General features: G+C 59.2%; 1 protein-coding gene across 2 annotated transcripts; it reads right to left on the bottom strand.

Annotated features, from left to right (window-relative positions):
- Positions 1–1,953: 1,953 nt before the first annotated feature.
- CC2D1B (coiled-coil and C2 domain containing 1B) lies at positions 1,954–17,464 on the bottom strand. Of its 2 annotated transcripts, XM_043963326.1 has the most exons (25): positions 17,287–17,464; positions 16,899–16,991; positions 13,898–14,045; positions 12,143–12,255; positions 11,491–11,634; positions 10,381–10,509; positions 9,991–10,291; positions 9,607–9,716; positions 9,293–9,368; positions 8,813–8,905; positions 8,497–8,627; positions 7,826–7,898; positions 7,480–7,607; positions 6,843–6,981; positions 6,535–6,695; positions 6,229–6,354; positions 5,854–5,912; positions 5,354–5,470; positions 5,191–5,264; positions 5,020–5,078; positions 4,722–4,773; positions 4,192–4,291; positions 3,833–3,923; positions 3,584–3,713; positions 1,954–2,580 (listed from the first exon to the last, which is right to left on the bottom strand). In XM_043963326.1, exons 2-24 carry the CDS (start codon positions 16,962–16,964, stop codon positions 3,585–3,587), a joined length of 2,619 nt encoding a protein of 872 aa, XP_043819261.1. In that variant the 5' UTR covers positions 16,965–16,991; positions 17,287–17,464; the 3' UTR covers positions 1,954–2,580; position 3,584. The 2 variants fall into 2 exon arrangements, with proteins under 2 accessions (XP_043819261.1, XP_043819263.1); XM_043963328.1 differs by lacking the exons at positions 7,826–7,898; positions 8,497–8,627 and having other exon boundaries at positions 17,287–17,463.
- Between the last annotated feature and the right edge of the window lie 3,479 nt (positions 17,465–20,943).

The raw sequence follows: 20,943 nt of genomic DNA, 5'->3' as shown, positions 1-20,943 counted from the left end.
CATCTTTGGGTTGCTTATGTCATTCCTTCTCTAAATCCCGGGCCTGGCCTAGGGCCTTTTCCCAGAGCCCAGGGAAGTGGAACCCCTCCCAGTGCCAACTCCAACAAAGGCCTTTAAGATAAGTTTGTGGCCTGGCACTGCACAGAGGCCCAATTTTTCCTGAAACCCACGAACATGAAGCCAACTGGAGCTGAGTGGGCAACAGCCACAGGGAATTCTCAGGGGCCAAACAAAGCCTTATTGAAGCAGGCCTTTACTGAGGGCTTAATTTGAATGCCCCTCTGTGCTTGTGAAAATAATAGCACGGCAGAGTCCAAAGAGGGCCTTAGAAACCACGGGTACCCAACCTTATCTTTCAGATGGAGAAAGAGGCTCAGGCTGGAAGGGCCACATCTGGTTCCACACCTGGCACTGCTGAACTAGGACTTAAACCTTCGTCTTCTTTCTCCTCATCTGGTGTTCTTTGCACTAACTGCCTCACTGATTTTCAAAGGGCAGCAGCATGCTATGGGGACTAGAGTGCTGGACCCCAAGTTCTCTGACACTAGTCGGGGGGACCCTGGGCTAGTCATTCACCCTTGAGCCTATTTTCCCATGTGTAAATGGGCACAGTATAATACCCAGCCGAGAAGACTGTCATGGGGCTCACGTGAAGCCACATGAAACTCACCCCAAAGCTTTCCTTAACTGAGGAAAAGGAAGAGGGTTGGGTGCCGCCAAGGGAGGAGGCCACGTCCTGCCAGGCAGATAGCCAGGTATGCAGGCTCAGACCTGCGGATGGCTGGCATTGGACAGATGCCACTTCCAATCATGACTGGTTCTCTCTAGCTCCCACATGGGTACTTCAGGGAAATGTGGTGGGTCCCGGGAGGTGACCATTTCTCACAGAAGGGCGGTGGCTTGCCCAAGGTCACACGACAAGGGAGTGAAGGCCCATGCCTCCTTTCTGACCCCTCCCCTAGGGAGGCAAGCCCGCAGTGGGAGCAGCTAGAAGAGAACACCTTGGGCTCACTTTCAGGAAGTGTTACCGGAGCCTCCAAGCAAAGGCTGGAAGGAACCTCAGAGGTCGAATCTAACACCCTCATTTTACATATGAGGAAACGGAAGCCTCAGGAGGGCAGTGACTTGCCCAGGGACACACAGCTACCGTCCAAAGCAGGACTTCCCAACTTCAGCCCACACCACTGCCTGGTCAGGGAGTCCAGAGCCAAGATTCCTTTGGGGGCCAGCCTGCATGACTGAGGAGGTTCCTCCTGACAAGTACATGGCCCAGAATCTAGATTCCTAGATCCCCCCTGGCTCTCGTTTCCAGTTCTCTCCGGCCCTGGCTCTGACTATGGCCAGGTTCCCTGCTGGGGCCTCCCTCCCCTGCTCCCCTCCCCCTCCAGCGAGTGCAGACACACTCATCTCTGTGGGCCTCCGGGCCACAGCCCCCTCTGTACGGCAGGTCCCCCCCACTGCCACGCTGGGTAAGAACCAGAAACAAAAGGTGCTTCCTGCACCCTGGGTCTGCAAGGAAGGAGGCCGGCCAGGGACAAAGAACAGAGCTGCCTAGTTATTACTGGAGAAAGCCAGAAGGGGGCGCTTCACCTTTCTAATTTACAGCTTAGCACAGTGAACGGGCCCATATGGCAAATGCCTGTGGACTCCTCACCCAGGAAGAGAAGCCTCACAGGAATCCAAGGGCCCTGCCTCAGTTTCCCTCCTCTGATGAGTTTGTCTGCTTTCCCTTGAGCCCTGGTGTGCAAACCTAGCCTTGCCTTGCTTGGCCCATGGGGGCCAAGAGGCCAACTGAGGCAGGAGGTGGGGACAGGCCAGTGGTCTTAGGGGAGCGGGAGGGTGAGTGCGCTCCTGCACGCGCGCACACACACACACACACACGCACACACACACACGCGCACACGCACACACACACACAGAGGTGGGTTCTTAAGATACACAAACACAGCTGGCTTTTGTTTCCAGTTAACAGTCTTTTAGTGGAGGGAGGTGGACAGGTTGGGGAACAGAGCATCCCTCCCCTCCCCTCCCCCCACGAGGTACCCAAGGCCACTTTTTCCCTCCTTAACTTGTTGGGAAGTAGGAAAGCTAGTGCAAGTTACTGTCCGAGAAGAAGGCACAGAACCCAGGTGGGAAAGCAGGGCAGGGGCTGGGTAAGACGGGCGGCCGCTCCCCCAGGGAGGGAGGCCCGAGGTCCCGCTCACCTCCCCAGGCATCCAGTCGTGTCTGTCTTTTAAAGGCACATCCAGAGAGAGGCTGCACGGGCCCAGCCCCGGCCCCAGGCTGGCCAGGCCTCCTCGCCTTCCGCCAGGTCAGAAGAGCTGAGGGCTGGCGGGCGCAGCCCAGCCTGGGCAAAGTCAGCAGAGGGGTGGCAGGGACGGGGGAGGAGGCTGGTGGGGCTCAGCGCCGGGTGCTGAAGGCAGAGGGTTTGCCGGCCGCCACGGCTCATGCCTCACAGCACCGAGGCAGCACCTCAGCTCGTGGGGCATGTAGCGTGGTCAGTAGTGCATTTGCTTAACAAGTCTTTGGTGCTCGGGGTAGCAGCATCTTCTGTGTCCAAAGCTTCTGGTTGGGGTGGAGCTGGAAGAAAGCAGCAGGCCTGGGGTTGTCTGGGCACCCTGTGCCCTAAGGGAGGAGGCTTCTGGAAAGGATCCACCCCCACATGGCCCAGGGCTAAGAGAGCAGCATCCACTTCCCAGGGGCTTCCCAAGGAAGGAACACGCCACAGCCACGTCACATCACGGGTGTCAGACTGGGGCTGGAGCCGGAGCCCCAGGACACAAGGGGCTGGGCTCAGGTCCTGGCTACCAGGTAGTAGACATAGGGCCTCGGATTTCCCCCTTCTATGTGGGGAGGCCCAGAGACTCCCCGCTTGGGGCATCTGTTTGCACAGGAGAAGCCTGGACAAGGTGCCCCCACTGCCCTGGAAGCCACACCCCAGGGGGGGGGCTCTGCAGTGCAGCCAACAGAGCTGCTGTACTCAAGCTGGGGAGCCCTAGGCTCCAAGTCTCAAGACCTCCTAGCTGGGTGACCCTGGATCGCTCCCTTGACCTCCAGGACTCTTCTTCATCCATCAAAGATCTAAGAGCCTACTTAGGTGTGCACACCACAGGCCCGGAATTGGGAAGTAATTCCTTGGTCCGCTGTCCCGTCCAACCCAGACCTAAACAAGAAGCCCCTGCTGGAAGACTGGGGGGGTTGGGGCGGGAGTGGAGAACTCAGCCCCTCCCACTTCCAGGAAAAGCTGCCACCAGAAACTTGCACCCACGATACCAGGTTCAACCTCCAAGGGGCAACAGAACAGGTAGATGACGGGACTGTCCAGAGCCGAAGGAGGGCTCTGCTCCTTCTGGCCTGTGTGACCTTGGCTAAGTCCCTCCCCTCCCCTACTCTGGATGATCCTGGAGAGATCCTGGGTCGCCCCAGCTCAACAAGCTGTTGGCACCCCCTCTTCCTGGTCTAGACCCCAAGGATAGACCGTCAGGGTGTGGAGGTCTTGGGCCCGCTCCCCACAGGGGCCACCAACTTCAGACAGGGCAGCGGTGCCCCCCACCCCAGCTGGTAGTGTGGGACAGTCGCTCACCTCAGAGGCCCCTGGGTTCCAGGACCAGCCAGTTCTCGGTAACCATCTGCGTGTCCTGCCCACTCAGCGGCTCCCTGAGCCTCACCTTCACCTCCAATTTCCCCCCAGTTGGCTTTCTGCCATCCACAACCTGGGAGAGTGGCCAAACATAGAGGAGATGGAGCCAATCAGGTCCCCAGGCTCCAGGAGGGTCTTGCTCCCAGCCCAGAACTAAGGCTCTAGGGACGAGGCCCAGGCCCAGGCGCCTACCTCCAGGATCTCCCTGACTTCACACTGGGTCTCCAGCCGCTCGAGCTTCAGATGGGCCGTCCCAACCTGCTTGTCGCTTCTGAAGAAGGATCTGTGGGCAGGAGCGGAGAGGATGGGTGAGGGTAGGGAGGCACCTGAGGACAGTCAGAGGATCCCCAGGACCGACAGGAAGGGAGGGGGCACAGGGCTGGGCCAGACCGTGCCCTGTCAGACCAACAAGAGCAAGAATTTCCCACACAGCTACCCAGGTTGTCCGTGGCTGCTCTCCACCTCCAGGAGTCCAAGCCAAGGCTGGGCGCCCATTTGGGAGGGGGCCTCCCTCCTGCCCCGCCCCTGCCCCTCTGGAGGCCGGGCCTTACCCCTTGTGAAAAACCTCAAACTTGACGCCCTTGTTCTGGACCAGCCTGCGGAAGCTCCGGTGGTTGCGGTTGATGCTCAGCTTGAAGAGCTGGTCAAACTCTGCTGGGAGGAAGGGGTGTGCGTGAGGTGGGTGGGGAGCCCGCAGGACCGCAACCCCTCAGTAACCCCAGACCTGGCCCCGCCGCCTGGGCCCAGGCCCTCCCCGCCATGGGTGCCCGGCATCTCTCAGCCTCTGGGCACAGGCCCTCCCCGCCATGGGTGCCCGGCATCTCTCAGCCTCTGGGCACAGGCCGCTCTGGGGCCCAGGCCCTCCCCGCCATGGGTGCCCGGCATCTCTCAGCCTCTGGGCACAGGCCCTCCCCGCCATGGGTGCCCGGCATCTCTCAGCCTCTGGGCACAGGCCGCTCTGGGGCCCAGGCCCTCCCCGCCATGGGTGCCCGGCATCTCTCAGCCTCTGGGCACAGGCCCTCCCCGCCATGGGTGCCCGGCATCTCTCAGCCTCTGGGCACAGGCCACTCTGGGCTCCCACCTGGAGAGTTGGTGTTCTTCACTACGGACGTTTTACTCTTCTGGGCCTGGTCCTGGGGACAGATGGACAGGAGAGGGTGTCCAGGGCTACCAGGAGAGGCAAGGGCTCTGGGCTTAGGGCAAAGGCTGGGCATGTATGGCATTGGGGGGGGCATATGGCAACTGTGGATGGCCTGGGAATGTTGGAGGTGACACGGACTTTAGGCACGGAGGCCAACGCCATCCTGGTACAGATGAGGACAGACCAAAGGAAGGGCCTGGGTGTGAGGGCAGGAGCCTTGGGGCAGGGCCTCCCTCACCGAGCTGGGATAGGGGAACTCAAATCGTACGAAGGCATCCAGGTCATCCGGAGTCACGCCTGTGCAGGGGATAAAGGGGTGGGGCTTTAGCACTAGACCAGTGCTCACAGCAGGGATCCAGGCAGCCCCAAGGTCCCCCAGCCCAACCCCCAAAGGGAGCTCCCAGGGCACCTGGGGGGGCTGGGAGGTTCATGCCCCTCACGATGAGAAGGTGCATCTCGGTGCTGCTGAGCTCTGAGAAGATCCTGGGGAAGAAGAGGCAGAGATGGGGAGGTGCCGAGGCTGCTGGCCGCCAGGGGCGCCCTGGGCTCTGCTCTCCTACCCTCCCACACACCTCACGGTCTGAAAGGTCTTCTCCTCGAAGCGGTGGCCGGGAGGGTCCAGGCCCTGTGCCTGCGCCAGCTGCAGGATCTCCAGCTGCTTCTTGCGGTCCTGGGCCAGCTTCTCGAACCTGTCAGGAAGGGCAGGCTGGTAGGCGGGGCTGCCCGGAGCCAGGAGGGACCCAGGAGGCTGGCTGGGATGTCCCTTAGCATGAGCACGGCTCTCGGGCTCCTTCCCAGCTTCCTCACGGCCGCCGTTACCCGGTCACCCGGCGCGAGGCCAACCTCTAGCGTTCCTGGCAGCCCATGGAGGGGGTGCCTGCAGACTCCCATCCCTTCTACAGCAGTTTCTTCAGCTCTCACCTGCCCCACCCTTCTCATTTCCCCCTCAGCACCAAGGCCCTGCCAGCCTGTTCTCAATGAAGAGCCCTTAGACATCAGATAAAGAAACCGAGGCCTCACCCGGGCAGCCAGGGCGGGCCTGCGCCCTGACAGCCAATGCTGGCCCACTCACCGGGTGGTTTCTGCCACGTTGCCCTGGTGCATGAATTGCTTGGAAAACAGCAGGCACTTCTGGGAAGGGAAGCACAGCACGTTGGCTGGATGCCACGGGGCCAGGGGATGGGAAGCCCAACCTCAGAGTGTCTGGGCTGACGTGCACCTGGCTGAGAGTCCCCACGAGCCTCTAACAATATCAAGGCCGAGTGACCACGAGTGGCCATCTGGCCTCTGCTGAATGCCCCCCCAGTCTCTCCTGGTGGGGAGGTCGGCCTGGACTGAGCTGCTCTCTGCCTCCCTGTAACTCTCCCCACGTTTCCCCTCATTCTGCCCCCAGGTCTGGGCAGACCAACCCTAGGCCCTCCGATATGTCCAGAATGGGGGTACTGACCTCCTGCTGCTCCTGCAGGATCTTGTGGAGCTGGGCGTACACCTCCTCGGCCTTCTGGGAGAGCCCCACATCCTCGTGCCGAATGAAAACGAAGCCACCATCCTCGTCGGTCAGAGGGGAAGATACCTGCCCCGTGCCCGACACGGAGATGAGCTCGGGAGCCTCCCAGGGGCCAAGTGCAGCCCCTCATGCCCACGGCTTACAGAACAGAAACTCCCCAAGGAGAGGGCTGGCCACTGTTAGTGCCCAGTCCTTCCAGCCCCTGCTGGACCCAGCCCCAGGTGGGGTCCGGGCCACGAGGCCCACCTTGGTCCTGCCGCTGCGCACCAGGGCGATCTGCACATCCAGGGCTTTTGCAGCCCGCAGGTGGGCTTTGGCTTGCTCCAGGTCTTTGGCCCGCTTGGCTTGTAAGGCGGCTCGTTGGCACTGCAGTCTCCGGCTCTCCAGCAAGGCCAGCTGTTCCTGGGCTGAGTGGACAAGAGCCCCTTCTGGCCTTGTCTGAGAGCTGAGGCCCCCCTGGGGCCCCCGTCTTTCCTCACCCGCCCCAGGGGCCCTGGATCCTCTTCTCCCTTCCCAGGATCAAGGGCTTCCCCCCATCCTCCAGATGGGCTCACCTGCTGGGGACAAGGCCTCCTGGGAGGTAGAACCCTTGGGCTCAGGGGATGACGCAGCCGAGGGTCTGGTGGCCTGGGGAGCTTGGCTGGGCCGTGGAGCCGGCTTCTTGGCCACTGGAGCCTGGGGCAGGGGCCCTTCCTAAGGAGGTGGCTCCCACAGGAGCCAGAGAGAGGGATGACAAGAGCAGATCCCCATCGAGAAGGGGCTGCCAAGGTCACCTGGTGACTTTTCCAAGGTTACACTGTAAGCATCTAGGGTGGGGTTCAAACAACCCCAAGTCTCTTTGTGCTCCAAATTGAAGGCATTTTCCAGTATGTCACTGCCTTCATTATCATCCTTTTACAGAAGGGGAAACTGAGGCTCAGAGAGGGTAGGAGGCTGGGTAACCCAAGGCAGCAGCAGAATTAAATTTGAATTAGAACCGGGGCAGCTAGGTGGCGCAGTGGATAAAGCACCGGCCCTGGATTCAGGAGTACCTGAGTTCAAATCCGGCCTCAGACACTTGACACTTAACCAGCTGTGGTTCCTGGGCAAGTCACTTAACCCCACCAAAAAAAAAAAAATATATGAATTGGAACCCAGGAGGTTGGGCTCCAGGGTGAGGGCACCTTCCCCTACCCAGGGCGACTTCCATACCTCGTCCTCATCTTCATCCTCTTCCTTCTCTTCAGGGCCCCCCAGGAGCTGAGCTGCTTTCAAGGCTGCTGCCAGCGGGTTTTCCTCAGGGCCCGAGGGGGGCTCCAAGCCAGGGATAGGAGGGAAGCCTGCGGAGCAGGTAGGAGAGGCCTGAAGGGCAAGGTTCTGAGCTAGAGGCCCCAGGCCAGTGGAGGTCCATCCAGGAATGAAAGGCCTCGATAAGCAAGCATCTGACTTCCCCAGGCACTCCCTCCTCAGGGCCAGAGGCTGGAGAGACCAAGCCGTGAGGGGCTGCCTTGTGCCCCTATCCCACTCCCCATCTGAGGACCCCCAGCTTCTGACCCACCTGGGGGGACAGGAAGTTCGGCCAAGTTCACTTTCCGCCCGGCTTTGTGAGCCCGCATGGCCTCCTGATATTGCTGTGATTAAGGCCAGGAGGGAGGGAGAAGGTCAAGGGTGTGATGAGCCCCAGCAGGTCTAAGGCCCTCTCCCAATGCCTCCTCCCCTCCCTCCCCAGGGCAGGGCTGCCGGCACAAAGAGGGATCAAGGTTCCAGAGCTGGAGACCATTCAGTCCAGGCTCCTTTGACAGAGGAGGAAACAGAGGCATGTTCTGCTCCCTCATTTTAAAACATGGCACGGTGCCCCCTTTCCAGGGCAGGGCACTGAGGATACACTGCCTCCTGGCCCCTCCGGGGCAGGGCACAGGAAGGGGCAGGTGGAGGAGGAAAAGGAGGAGGCAGTATCCTGGGCTGACTTGCTGTGTGACCCTGGCTAAGTCCTGCTCCCCTCCTCCCTCGGCATTCCCAGTTGCGGAATGAGGGGGCGCAACCACATGACCTCCAAGGTCCCTGCCATCCTATGGTCCTATGAATGGGGCTTTGAGACAGCTCTTGTCTAGCCCGACTCTGGAGCCAGGCCCACGGGAGGCCTGCCAGTCTCCCTTCCTCCAAAACCTCCTCCAGAGCCCCCTGTGATCTCCAGCCCTCCCCCTCCCCGTCCCCCAAGCACAAGGTCACCTTGGCAATGCGCTCATGCATGCGGGCCTTCCGCTCATCTCCGCTGCTCTTGGCCTGGGCTGCAGCTTCTTGGTACTTGCCCAGCCTCTGGCCCAAGGCCTCCAGCACCGTCTGGGGCTGGGGAGGGGGCGCTGGGCCCAAAGAGGCTGTCAGCTACTTCCCCACCCAATTCCAAGCCTGCTTCTGTCCTCCCTGGGGGGCATGTAGTCCCCATGACAAATGGCCCTGTCCTTCCCTCCCAGGAGGTTCAGCAGGGACCCCCCCCCTCCCAGGGCTACCTGGGGAGCCCCACAAGCCCTCCCCATCCAGTGCTTACCTGGGGCTGGGGTAGGGGCCGACATCACGGGCTTCGAGTGCTCCAGGGGGCCAGGGCGTGGGGCCAGCCGGGCCTTCTGTGGAGCCTTGAGGTCTAGGGAGAGAAGGACAGAGCAAAGCTTGTCCTGAGGTGGTGGGCAGGCCCGAGGCGGGGGAGGGGGGGGGCCCCGGCGGTTTAACAAGCATCTGTGGAGCTGATGTCCTTAAGGGAAAGGCCCCTCTGGACCTGCACCCCCCCTTCCTCATTCTGCTGGCTTCCACCTCTGTGTCCAGAGCAGCCTCCACTGGGCCTCTCCCATAACAACTGTGTAATCAATGTTGACTGAATGAAGGAGGGGGTGAGAGCACATGCACCCTCCCCCCCCTCCCACCCACCTGGGACAAACCCATTATCCCACTTCCCTCCCCAGACTGGGCTGAGGCTCAAAGGAGACCGGCCGGGGAAAGTGGGGTGAGGCTCTGATCCTCTGGCTTGGCTCACCTGCAGGGGCAGGAGGCATGCCACTGAGGTCCACAGGCTGCCCGCTCTCTAAGGCCTCCAGCACAGCACCAAATTTCTGGGGTGAGAGGAAGAGCGGGGTGAGGGTCTCACCCAGGGTGGCCTCCCTCCCCTTCACTGCCCTGAGAGCCTGACTGTTCATCAAGCTGCTCATCTTGTGCCTCAGTTTCCTCTTTAGTACAATGAAGCAACTGGGCAAGGGCTCAGACCACATCCAAAGCCCTCCTGCTACCAGCTTGGCACAGGCAGAGCCTCTCACTCGGGTCACCCCAGGAGCCCCCAGAGCTGGGCCGCACCTTGCCAATCCTCATGTACTCCCGGGCCTGCTCCAGGTCTCCCTCCTGCTTGGCTTTCAAGGCGGCCACTTTGTATTCCTTCTGCCGGCTCAGCAGCAGCATCCGAGGGTCTGGCCAGGGGGAAAGACCAGCTGAGTAAGTGGGGGCCGCTGATCCCCCCACTTCCCCTGGAGCCCAGGGAGAAGCTCAGTGTCTCTGAAATATTTTGTATCAAGGGGGGGCTGCCCTCTCTCACCCCCCCATGTGGCTGCTGAGGGAGAAGGCTAGGGCACTGACAGAGCTCCCAGCAGCCTGGCTCGGGGGCCTGGGCCAGCCTAAGGGCAGGAATAGCCAAGGGCTCCCGGACAGGGGGCGGGGTGGGGCACTGGTCTGGCTCTCATGTACCTGGCTCTGTGGCATTTGCTTCTGGGGAGTCTGTGGTAGCTGGGGGCCCCAGTGTGGTTGGGGTGTCCAGGGTAGCCGGGGGGCCTGGAAAAGCTGGGGGGTCCAGGGTAGCCGGGGGGCCTGGAGAAGCTGGGGGGTCCAGTGTAGCCGGGGGGCCTGGAGAAGCCAGGGCTTCCCCACAGCCTTTGTTTTCTGCAGGGGGAGGCAGCTCTGGCCTCTTCCCACAGGCCACAGGAGGTGGGATCTCCTCCTCATTGATCTTCCTGCCCTTCTTCACAGCCACTAGCTGGGTCTGCAGAGTCTGGGGCAGAAGACAGTATGAGGTCCCAAGCTGAGGCCATGCCAGGAGTCCCCTCCCTCCTCCCCCAGGCCCCAGGGCCTCCTACTCACCTTCAGGCCTCGCTCACACCGCCGGGCTTTGGCCCCATCCCCAGCCTCCTTGGCACTGGCAGCCGCTGCCTGGTAGTTGGCAATCCGCTCCTCCAGCAGCCCTTGCAGCCCACCTGTTGTGGACGCTACCTGCAGGGAAAAATGGGTCATTAAGCTGAGCCAGATGAGACTGGGCTGGGGAGACCAAGGCCCTCTTACAGATGGAGCAAATGAGGCTGAGATGGCGAGGCTGGCCCCAAACTCCATCTCAGCCAGTGAGCCAGCTAACGGTGGGCGTGACCCCACCGGACAGATGGGGAGACAACCTGAGGAAGCTAAGAGCTCGCCTGGGATGGCACAGCGGGTCTTCTGCCCACCAAGACGATCCCGCCTGCCTCTCAGTGCTGCTGTCCCCCACCCCCAGAAGAGACTGACTCAGAGGGCCTGAGGGCACGGGCAGAGAAGAGAGCATCACACAGACATCCTGAAGCCCGGCGCTCCAGGGGGCCAGGGCAGCCTCCCCAATCCCCCAAGGCCTCCCATACCCTGACGTCTCCAGTGGCCAAGGGCCCAGCCCGCCTTCCCCCCCCCCCAGTTCTCCTAAAAAAGCCCCTTCCACATGTCCCCAATCCCCTGCATCTACCGTACTCTGGCTTCCAGTCCCACCAGCTGACCCTGCCCTGACCTCTCACACCTGGCCCATCCCGATGAGAGGCTGCTGCCTCTCAGCTGCCAAGAGGATACTACTAAGACACACACCAAGAACCTTTTGTGTCTCCCCAGATGTTTGGGGCTCCTACCTGCCTCTCTCAGGCGTGCTGCCATCACTTCCCCTGCAGCCACCGCCCCCCAGAGCTCTCTGCGCCTTCCCAGCATCCCTTGCTTCTTCTGACTGCTCAGGTGCCCTTTGCTGCCCACGAGCTCTCCCTTGGGAACGTCTGTGTTTACCCCTGGACCCAGCGTGTCTCGTGCCCACTCTGGGGAATGGCCGCTCCTTGAGGGCAAGCACTGTCTCACTTGCGCCCCTGACAGTACCCGGTACACAGGACACGCCCGCTAACTGAATTCCAATGAACTACACGCGCACATGGGCACACGCACATCTGACCTCCCCCTCCCCAGGCCGCCTACCTGGGAGGGTGATGGCCCCAGCACCTCAAGTGCTGCTGGGGCAGGAAGCTGCATGGGGGCTGCCAAAGTGGCCTCCTCCTCGGGGCTGCTGAGCCCACCATCCTCTTCACCTTCCTCTTCTCCCAGGACCTCCTGCAGCTCTGCCTGAGGGAACAGGAGGGGAGGGAAGCTTCCGGGCTCAGCTGGGGTCTGGAGGCCAAGCCCGCAGGCTTCCGCCCAAAGGGGAGCTCCCTCTAGGGCGGCACCGGGGGCTTTGCCACAAACCTCAACTTCATGTCCAGGGAAGGAACACAAGTCTGGAGACTGAGCAAAGCCCTGGGCTCAAATGTCCAGAAAACCCTGGGCCGGAACTTCCCAACCTGAGGCCTGTTTCCCTCTGCCAAGTGAGGCCTGGGAGGCCCCTTTCCACTCCGATGTCAGATTCTACCAAACCTCAAACATCCCTGGGAAGTCAGGCCTTAGACCAGGAGAACTAACCCTGAGTGGTCATGTTTGGCCCCCTCCTTTTGTAGGGGAGAAAACTGAGGCCCAAGGAGGACCATCAGCTGTATTCAAATCACTCTGGTGAGGCCCGGGCCTCTCAAAGGATGGAGGCTAAGCTGGAGTCTGCTGGGAGGACCCCCAGCGGCACCCCCCCACCCCGGCCACCTACCAGCAGGTCTGTATCTGCCTCAAGCTCTTCATCTTCCTCATCTTCCGCCTCGTCTCCCACGTCCCGCATGCACTCCGCAGCCAGCTTCTCGATTTGGGCCATGGGCAGGGGAGCTGGAGGTGGGCAGAGGGTCCTTCAGGGCTGAGCCACTAAGTCCCAGGCTACCAGTGAGGCTCAGACCATGATGGAGGTCCAGGGGACCTTGGGGACTATCCAGTCCAAACCTTTCATTTTAGATAAACTGAGCCCCAGAGAAGGGAAGGGACTTGACTAAGGCCGCACAGCAAATGAGCAGCAACCTGAACTCAGGACCAGCCTGCCAAGGTTCATCCCACCCCCACCCCAGAGGCCAGAACGTCTCTCTCAGCTTGGGGGCCGTCGGGCTGGAGCCAGGATGGGGCAGGAGGCCCTGGGGGCTTCCTGGCATCCTGAGCACAAGCAGCAGGGCTGGCTGAGCTGGCTGGGCAGGCCCGGCCCATATCAGGGCAATGACTGGAAATGTTCCAGCCAAACACCAGGCAACCGCCCCCTCTAGTCTGGCCCCACACAGGAAGCCAGCGGGGCTCAGCTGTTTCCACCTGAAGACCAGACTGACGGGTGGCCCAGCCCCCAGGGTCGATCTGCCTCCTACTAGGAAGCCGTCCTCCCCCACCCTCAGTCTGGGTGCTGTCCTCAGGTGAGGGGGGCACACAGGGCAAGGTCCATCCATGGGTCAGCACCACGTCTGGCCTCCTCTTCAGGAAGGGCCTCAATCCCAAACCATCTCAAGGAGAGGTTGTCTGTGAAGGAGCCCTGGAGCCCAGGCTACGTGACCACAGGTGGGCGAGCCCCCTGCCCAATCACCGAGCCAGGCAATGGTCAAGGACTGCTCAGAGACACTGGTGGACTGAGATTCCATGCTGGGAACTGCCCACATGGTGGAGATGCAAGGCCTGGCCCCTCAGCAGCAGCAGTGATCACAAAAGAAACAGCGGCTATGAATGGAGAGGCAAGAATCCCACCATGGCCTACCGTGGCCAGCCCAACAGAGCCATGGCGACAACAGAGGCAAGGTGGCCTAGCAGACCTGGGTTCAAACCTAGCCCCAGGTACTTCCTGGCTATGAGTTGCTCTGGCCCTGCCTCAGTTTTCTCAGCTATCAAAGGAAGGGGCTGAACCCCCCCCCTCAAATCGGTCCTGGGCCCCACACTTTGGGAAGGACATCAATAAGCCAGAGAGTCCAGCAGAGGAAAGATCTCAGGGCTCATCTGGGCCTCTGCTCGTTTACAGACTGGGAAACTGAGACCCAGGCTCTGACTTCCATGGGACCAAGGGGACCTGTGGTGGAGCGGGGTGAGCTGGGGGGGGGTGTCAAGTCCAGGCCATGGAAAGAGCCTGAGTTGAGGGTCCTGGAGAAGACTGAGGGGAGCCAGGAAGGCTGCTTCTGAGGCCCTGAAGGGCAGCCTGGTGGAAGAGGCTCATCCTGATTCACCTTGAGCAGTGGGGAAGTAACCGAGCGGCCTGGGCCTCGCTGTTAGGTGGTGAGCTCCCCTTCCCCGGCTCCAGGAAGGCAGCCACGGCCCTAGGCCTCATCCACAAGCACAGCACACAAGACTGGGCTTCCCCCTAGACCCATCTTTCTTTGTGCCCCCAGCCTCACCCCCCACTCTGGGGATGCTGAGAGGCTCAGAGGGCCCCTTCCAGCCTCATGGGGGGCAGCAGGGGAATGGGTCTGCAAGCCTGGGCCCCCCAGCCCTGTCCCGGCCCCTGGCTCACCTTTTCCCTTGGGCCCGGCTTGATTCCCTGGGGCTCTGGTGTCGCCCGTGAGGGCTAGCAGCTCTGCCTCCAGGTCTCCGTCATCCTCCCCGCTGCCCTGGGCCTCCAACAACATGTCTTCTGGACTGAACTCCACAAAGAGCCCCAGCTGTGGGTGGGGGAGAGAAGAAGGGAAGGAAGCAGAGGAGGAGGTGAGGATGGAGAGGGGCCGGCCCAGAGGGCTGGGATTCTTAGGCTTCTAGAGTGCTGTAAGGTTCACTGATTGGCCTCACCAAGCAACAAGGCTGCTTACCATGTGACAGAAAGACCCTGTGAGGCAGGTGCCATTATTATCCAAATGAGGAAACAGGCCCAAAGAGGTTGTTACATGGCCAGGGTCACACAGGGAGTCATGATCTGGAGCTGGATCGGTCCCTGGTCCGACCCTCTAGCCACTACTAGGCCACATGGACTTCTCAGTCCCGGCCAGTCATTTGACATATAAGGAAACTGAGGCCCAGTTTAAATGACTTGCCCAGGGCCAATGAATTGGTTAATACCAGGGGCAAGACTTGAAGCCAAGATTCCTCCCTCTCAATCAAGGGCTCTTAACTTGGGGTCTGTGAACTTGTTTTGACAAATATTTGGACAACCAGGTGTCGACATGACTGGTTTCCTTTGTAATCCTGTATATTTGGGTCCAGGACACACACAACGTGGCAGCCCTCGCTGTGCCCAGAGGGTCCCCCTCAAAACCAAAGCCTCCTGTCCTCATAATGGTCCCACCCCCCTTTCCCAGCCAGTGATGCTGGAGGGCACCTTCAAGGGCAGAGGTGGGCCGGGGCCTCCCTGCAGGCAGGACTGGCTGGGTGTGGGCTGGGGGAAGCTCCAGGGCCACACTCCATCTCGAGCTCACCATCTCCTGTCCCACCAGCCTGCTTCTCCACCCCTGCCCTGCATGAGCTATCATTCCCTCAGTCACAGTGCCCAGCCCTAGTGTCATCCTCAATCCTCAAACTCAGCATACGCATCCCAGCTGGCCAAGCCCTTCCCTGCCCCTATTCCTCCCCTTGCAGTCAGCACCCTGGAGGATGGCAGTGGCCTCCCAGCCTCTGGTTTCTCCTCTGGCTCCAGCTCTATGATCCTCCCACATCTAGATGTGACTCCTTCGTCTTCACGAGAGGCCCCCAACCTTCCTGACCAGACTCATCTCCAGCCCTCTTCCCACTCTTCACAGATGCCCCGAGCTCTGCCCGCGGCCCCCCCCCCCCCCAGCTCCTCTAGGAAGCCTTCCATTCTCCTCTCCCTGAGGTTTCCCACCTTGGATCTCAGTCAGCCCAGGATCCTGGAGCCCTGCTGTGTAACCAATAAGGTTACAGGAACTTGTGTCCCCTCTCCCTAGGAGAAAGTGAGCCCCTTGAGGTAGGGAGCCTGTCTTACTTAAACTCGGCACCTCAGCACCACCTAGTGGCTAGAATGTTGGACTTGAACCCAGGTCTTCCACACTGACTGGCTGTGAGACCTTGGGTAGGTCACTTAGGAGCTAGAGATGGGGTTTGAGATCAGAGCCTAGGGGAGCTGCAGCTAATGATAGTGTCTCCCTTTCAGGGCTGTCCTGAGGATCAAATGAGATGATGTTTATAGAGTGCCTGGCAAAAGGTAGAAAGCAAGGGAAATACTGAAACAGGAACAGCAAACAGGTATAGGGCAGGTACTTAAGGAATGCTTGTTTCCTTTCTCAGGTCTCAGCTTTCTCATCTGTAAAATGGGGGCTCAGTGGCCTGTAGGATTCCTCCCAGCTCGAAGTTTCAATTGACCTGGTCCAATCCAAGAAATATTTCTAAGTCCCTCCGGTGACATCCAAGATGTCATTGCAGTTGTGGAGCACCCCCCTCACTCCCCACTGTGTCCACTATTCCTGGCCCTATCTTTCCCCCCTTTCGGAGGATGGGGGCATGACTTTGTATTTTCCTCAGTACTGAGTGTGGGGCCTTGCACACAGCAGGTACTTAATGAAGCCTGCCTTCAGGGAGCTTTCACTCCAGCGGCTACGGCAGGGTGCTCTGTGCACGGCAGGGGGATCAGACGCAACAACTGGGAGACCGAAAAGATGGAGGTTTCACTCGGTCCCCCCTTGTGCTCCCCTACCATTCACAGGGTATAATCTCCAAAGGCCCCAGGGTCTTCCCCCGACTGCCAAGTGGGGCTCCCGACCTTCGGGCACAGCCTGGTCTGAAGGGATTGCAGCTGTGGCTCCAGGGAGGGCCCTGAAGACTATCGACCCAAACCCTTTATTTGAGAGATGAAGGGAAACCCGGGGGGTATGCAGAAGTAGGAGGGTGAGATTTGCACCCGGGACCTGGTTCCAGATCCAGACTTCTTTCCATTACGTCTTGTACAGACCATCTACACAGGGAGGGATCCCTGCGGTTTAGAGGAAAATGGGATTTATTCCAGACCACAAAAGCAACAAGCCAAGATTCGAACTCAGCTTCCGGACTGGTATTTGCAGGGAACTGGGCTTCCCCGAAGCTGGGCCAGGCTCTGCCCCAAACAGTCTTTTTTTTGGGGGGGGGAAGGGTGTGTGTGTGATATTTTTTATTGAAATCTGGGGTGGGGGCGCAGCTAGGTGGTGCAGTGGATAAAGCACCTGTTCTGGATTCAGGAGGACCTGAGTTCAAATTCAGCCTCAGAACTTGACACTAGCTGTGTGACCCTGGGCAAGTCACTTAACCCTCATTGCCCTGCCCCCCCCTCAATCTCCCTTTTCCTCTCTCTCCCTTATTTGTGAGCCTGGGTGCCCCCCATCCCTGCTGGGAGAGGAAGCTTAGGAAGGGGAAGTCGGGGCGGAGAGGGGGGGGCTCAGGCCTCAGGCCACCCGCCCCTCCCAGGGCCCGCCCCCACCGCCCCTTCCCCTCCTGAGCCTCAGTTTCCTCCTCTGCATAGCGGGAACGCTGCCGTCGGGGGCCAGCCCAGGATGAAGCCCGGGGCCCTCCCAGGAGGGGAGGACCTTCCTCCATACCTGCTTGGCCGCCGCCACCCCCTGGCCTCGGGCCTGGGGGCCCTTCCTGGGTCTCTGTCCAGGCATCTCGGCCTCGGCTGCCTCCTGATGTCCCTGGCGGGGGAAAAGAATCGGGGAGGCCCCGGCTCAGAACCCGCCCCCCCAGGCCCTACAGCCTGAGCCGGGGCTGGCGCCCGAGAACCTAGAACCCCAGAAGAACCTTGGGGACCCAAAGCTCTAGAGCTGGAGGGAGGGTCTGCTGTAGCTCCCGCCTTGCCTCCCACCCCCGGGCCTCAGTTTCCCGGTGAGAGACAGGGGGAGGAACCAGATGACCCGGCAGGGGTCCCCCGGGCTCAGGTTGGGTGAGTTCCCCTCCCCCGCCCACATCGGGCGGCCCCGCCCTCCACACCTGACCCCAGGTGGGCTGCGGGGCGCGGGCTGGATGAGATGGGGTACGATGAGGAGGGGTCTGCAGTCACTCCACGCGCCCCCGGATGCCCCCTGTCCCCGCCCCTCCCTCGCTCGGGTCCCGCTGAAGCAGCCGGAAGCCCCTGGAGGCAGCGCGCGACGAATCCTCACCACCCCCACGTGACCTCGAAGGCCGGCCGGGCGGCGTCCAGTGCGCATGCGCTCTGTCTAGAGGCGGGGTCCGGTGCGCGCGAGGGGAGGGACCGAAGGGCTGGAAAGGGCCTGGTAAGGGTGGGGGGCGGGGCATAGAGCTCGAGGGGCGGGATGATGAGGCGAGGAATGCGGAAGGGAGTGGCCATGAAGCCGGCAGGTCTGGCGGAGAGCCTGGGGGCCGGGAGGGGCGTGGCCAATAATGTGGGGGCGTGACCAGAAATTACTTAGCGATCCAGGCCTCGTCCGCGAGAAGAGCGAGCTGCGCATGCGTCTTCCTGCGTGCGCTCCCCAGCCCCCCAGCCCCCCAGCCCCCCCCCAGCCCAGCGCATCTGTCCACAGCTGGCGTGGAACGGGTCCGAATCTCAAAGCTTTGGTACGCTGGGCCCCGGCTGAGGGGGCGAGGAGCGGGGCGCAGACCAGGAGGGGCCGTACTTAAAAATGCGCTTCTCTATTAACGGGCTTCGGGGGCGGAGACGAGGGGGAACCATCCCCAAAGCAGCCGCCTCAGCTCGCCCCCTCCCCATTCCAGGGATGGGCTGACTGAAGCTCGGTGGCGCGAGGGGCGGGGAGACGGTGGCTCGGGGACTCTGGCCGCGTGGGAGGAGCGCGGCGCGACGGGGGAGGGGAGGCAAACCAGCCACCCCGCACACACACTGTATAGACGGGAAGATACCGGGGAGAGTCCCCGGGAAGGCTTCCTGTAGGAGGCGGGACTTGGAGGCCAGGAGGGAGAGCATTCCCGGTTGGGGGCACGGCCAGGGCAACGGCGAGGAGCCTGGAGATGGAGCTGCTTGTTCGAGGAGCAGCCCGGGAGGCAGGGGCGGGTAGAGTCGGTTTAGGAAGGACTTGGAACGCCAGAGGATTTTATATTCAACTGGGGACGTGATAGGAAGAGCTGAGTCAGACCCTAGCTTTAGGATGGTCAGTTTGACATAGGTGCTGAGGCTGGATGGGAGAAGTAAGGGACCTGAGGCAGGGAGGAACCCTCCTTTCCTCCCCCCAGCAGCTATGGCCGTCGTCCAGGTGTGATGCGATGGGGGCAGGGACAGTGTTGAGATTAGACAACATAACCATATAATGGACCCACTCAGGGAGGTTGTGATTGAGGTGAGGGGTAATAGGACAACGGGCCAGGACCCAAGAGGAGAGGACAGCATGGGATGGACCTGGTTCACCAAGGGGTCAGGATGGGGACAGGAGGCTAGTGTAGACAGGATTCTGCCAATGGATTCATAGGCTTCACTGGATGCACCACCAAAGGGATCTGTGACTCAGATGAGGGGGTCTACACTCACCCACCTGGTGATTTCAGCTCCAGCCCTCTTGGGGGAACTCATGTTCAGGTCTGGTTTGGACCGAACAGCCTTGGAGAACCCTTCGGGCTCCAAGCTTCGGTGTAATTTAAAATTCTAAATGTGGATTCTAATCTGTCCCCCCTCCTCAGTTTTGGGGGGAAACTGACTAAAATCACTGATAAAGGAGTTTAGGTTTTTTAAGGGTTTATTGAAAGATAGTAAAAGAAAGAGAAAGATTGAGAACAGATTTCCTAGAACCTGGCAATCCTAACCTTCCTAAGCTCCCACTCATCAAAAAGGCAGAACTCTCTCCCCAGCATCTGCTTTCTGCTTCACGTTCCCCTCCCAGACATGGGAGGTTCTTCAAGCTGATTGGCTAGTGTCATTCAAATTCATTGGTTCACTGGACCTGAAGGTGGTCTTGATGTAAAGTTCAAAGTTTTTAGCTTCTGAGAACGATTACTTTCTTAAGTACCCTTAAGTACCAACCAGCCAGATGTGTTTACAATCTAGTAAACTGGAATTAAACCAGTAATCCAGTCAACTGTCAGTCACTTTATCCAATTCAATCAGTTTAAACCAGTCTCCAGGTGGGCCCCTGAGTATCTGCTAAATCTCATCTATTACATTTCATTATCTTGACACACTTCTTTGAAACTACTTCCTACTGCACAATGGCATTCTATCACATCCATCTACCTGAATTTGTTCAGTCCTTCTAATTGATGGGAATCCTCATAGTTTCCAGTTCTTTGCCACCACAAAAAGAGCTACCATTAATATTTAATACTGTTATGGACCTTGGGCACCTCAGGAGTTTTCTGGGGGAGCTCAGGGAACTCTCTTGAGAAGCTAAACCAAAGGACAGACACACCTAAAGAGGTAACACCCAATTGGGACTGAGAACTCCAGGACCACCACATTTCATTCCAGCCCCCTCCCCCTTGGGGAGATTAGCCCAGCTACCACCAGTGGGGGATGTCCCACCCTCGGGTGATCACCCCAATAAGGGAACTTTCCATAGTTAGATGATTACCCCATCGAGTCCCTCCACCAGCAGGCCTCTATAAAAGTATTTCCCTTTCTCCTGCTCAAGGAGATATCTCAGAGAAGCATGTCTCTGGATCTGCCTCCCCTTGAGGCTTGTCTCAAGGTTTCCTTTCTCTAGCGCCCAAATAAAATATTTTAATTGGATTTGTGTGCTAGAGGGTGTAATTCTTTAAAGAGGAATTCCTAAGGACTCCAACTGATGTAGGAGGCAAAAAAGGGTTAATAGAAAAATCTAAGATCCAAGCTCTAATTCAGATATTAGCTCTTAAAAGGGAGTCAGACCCCAGTTAATGGATAACTTATACTAGGTTCTTGTACCCACAGAAATCAGTGCCCATAACGGGAACAGGGAGAGAGGCCATGATGACCTTAGACTAAAATGACAAGGCTATAGAAATTCTAAAGAAAAATGATTATATTTCGAAACTAGCCATGGGAATCAGAAAGAGACATGCACAGAAAAGGCCAAATTTGTCCCCAGATTCACCTTATGACACACCTCCACTGAAAAAGGTACCCACTTCAGGGGTTGGCTTAGGACCCCAGGAACTCCAAATTAGGATAAGCCCTCTCTTGTAACACCCCAAGACGGAGAATATTATAATGAGAAGGACAAGCCCTCCCCTGTACCTCCCCAAGGTGGAGATTATTATAATGAGACTGATAATCAATTTATCCATACTATAAATATAACTGTCTTTCCTTTCCTTATTCGAGAGATACCTTTCCAATATTCTGGTTCTCTCCCTGTGGTCACCCACAATATTTCAATAAAACTTGGGGAACTGAGTCACTGAGTCTTGTAATTCTTTTGGGACGACTCACAATCAATCTGACCCTAATTCCATCCCACATCACAACACCCAACCTATTTCAATGCATAACAATATCTATTGGTTCTTTCCTTTTTAATCCCTGGGTTTAGGTTTAGTGGCAGTGGTACAACAGGAAAAAGGAATTGCACTTGAGTGATTTTTCGGGGCACAGTTGCAGATTGCCTTAGAGCAGTTGTTTTCAGGGCAGCTAGGTAGTGAAGTGGATAAAGCACTGGCCCTGGATTCAGGAGGACCTGAGTTAAAATCCAGCCTCAGACACTTGGC

This window comes from Dromiciops gliroides, chromosome 4 (genome assembly GCF_019393635.1).
Source record: "Dromiciops gliroides isolate mDroGli1 chromosome 4, mDroGli1.pri, whole genome shotgun sequence".
NCBI lineage: Eukaryota > Metazoa > Chordata > Mammalia > Microbiotheria > Microbiotheriidae > Dromiciops > Dromiciops gliroides.
Note: the sequence above shows the minus strand (reverse complement) of the source record. Positions and strands in the feature narration are given on the sequence as shown.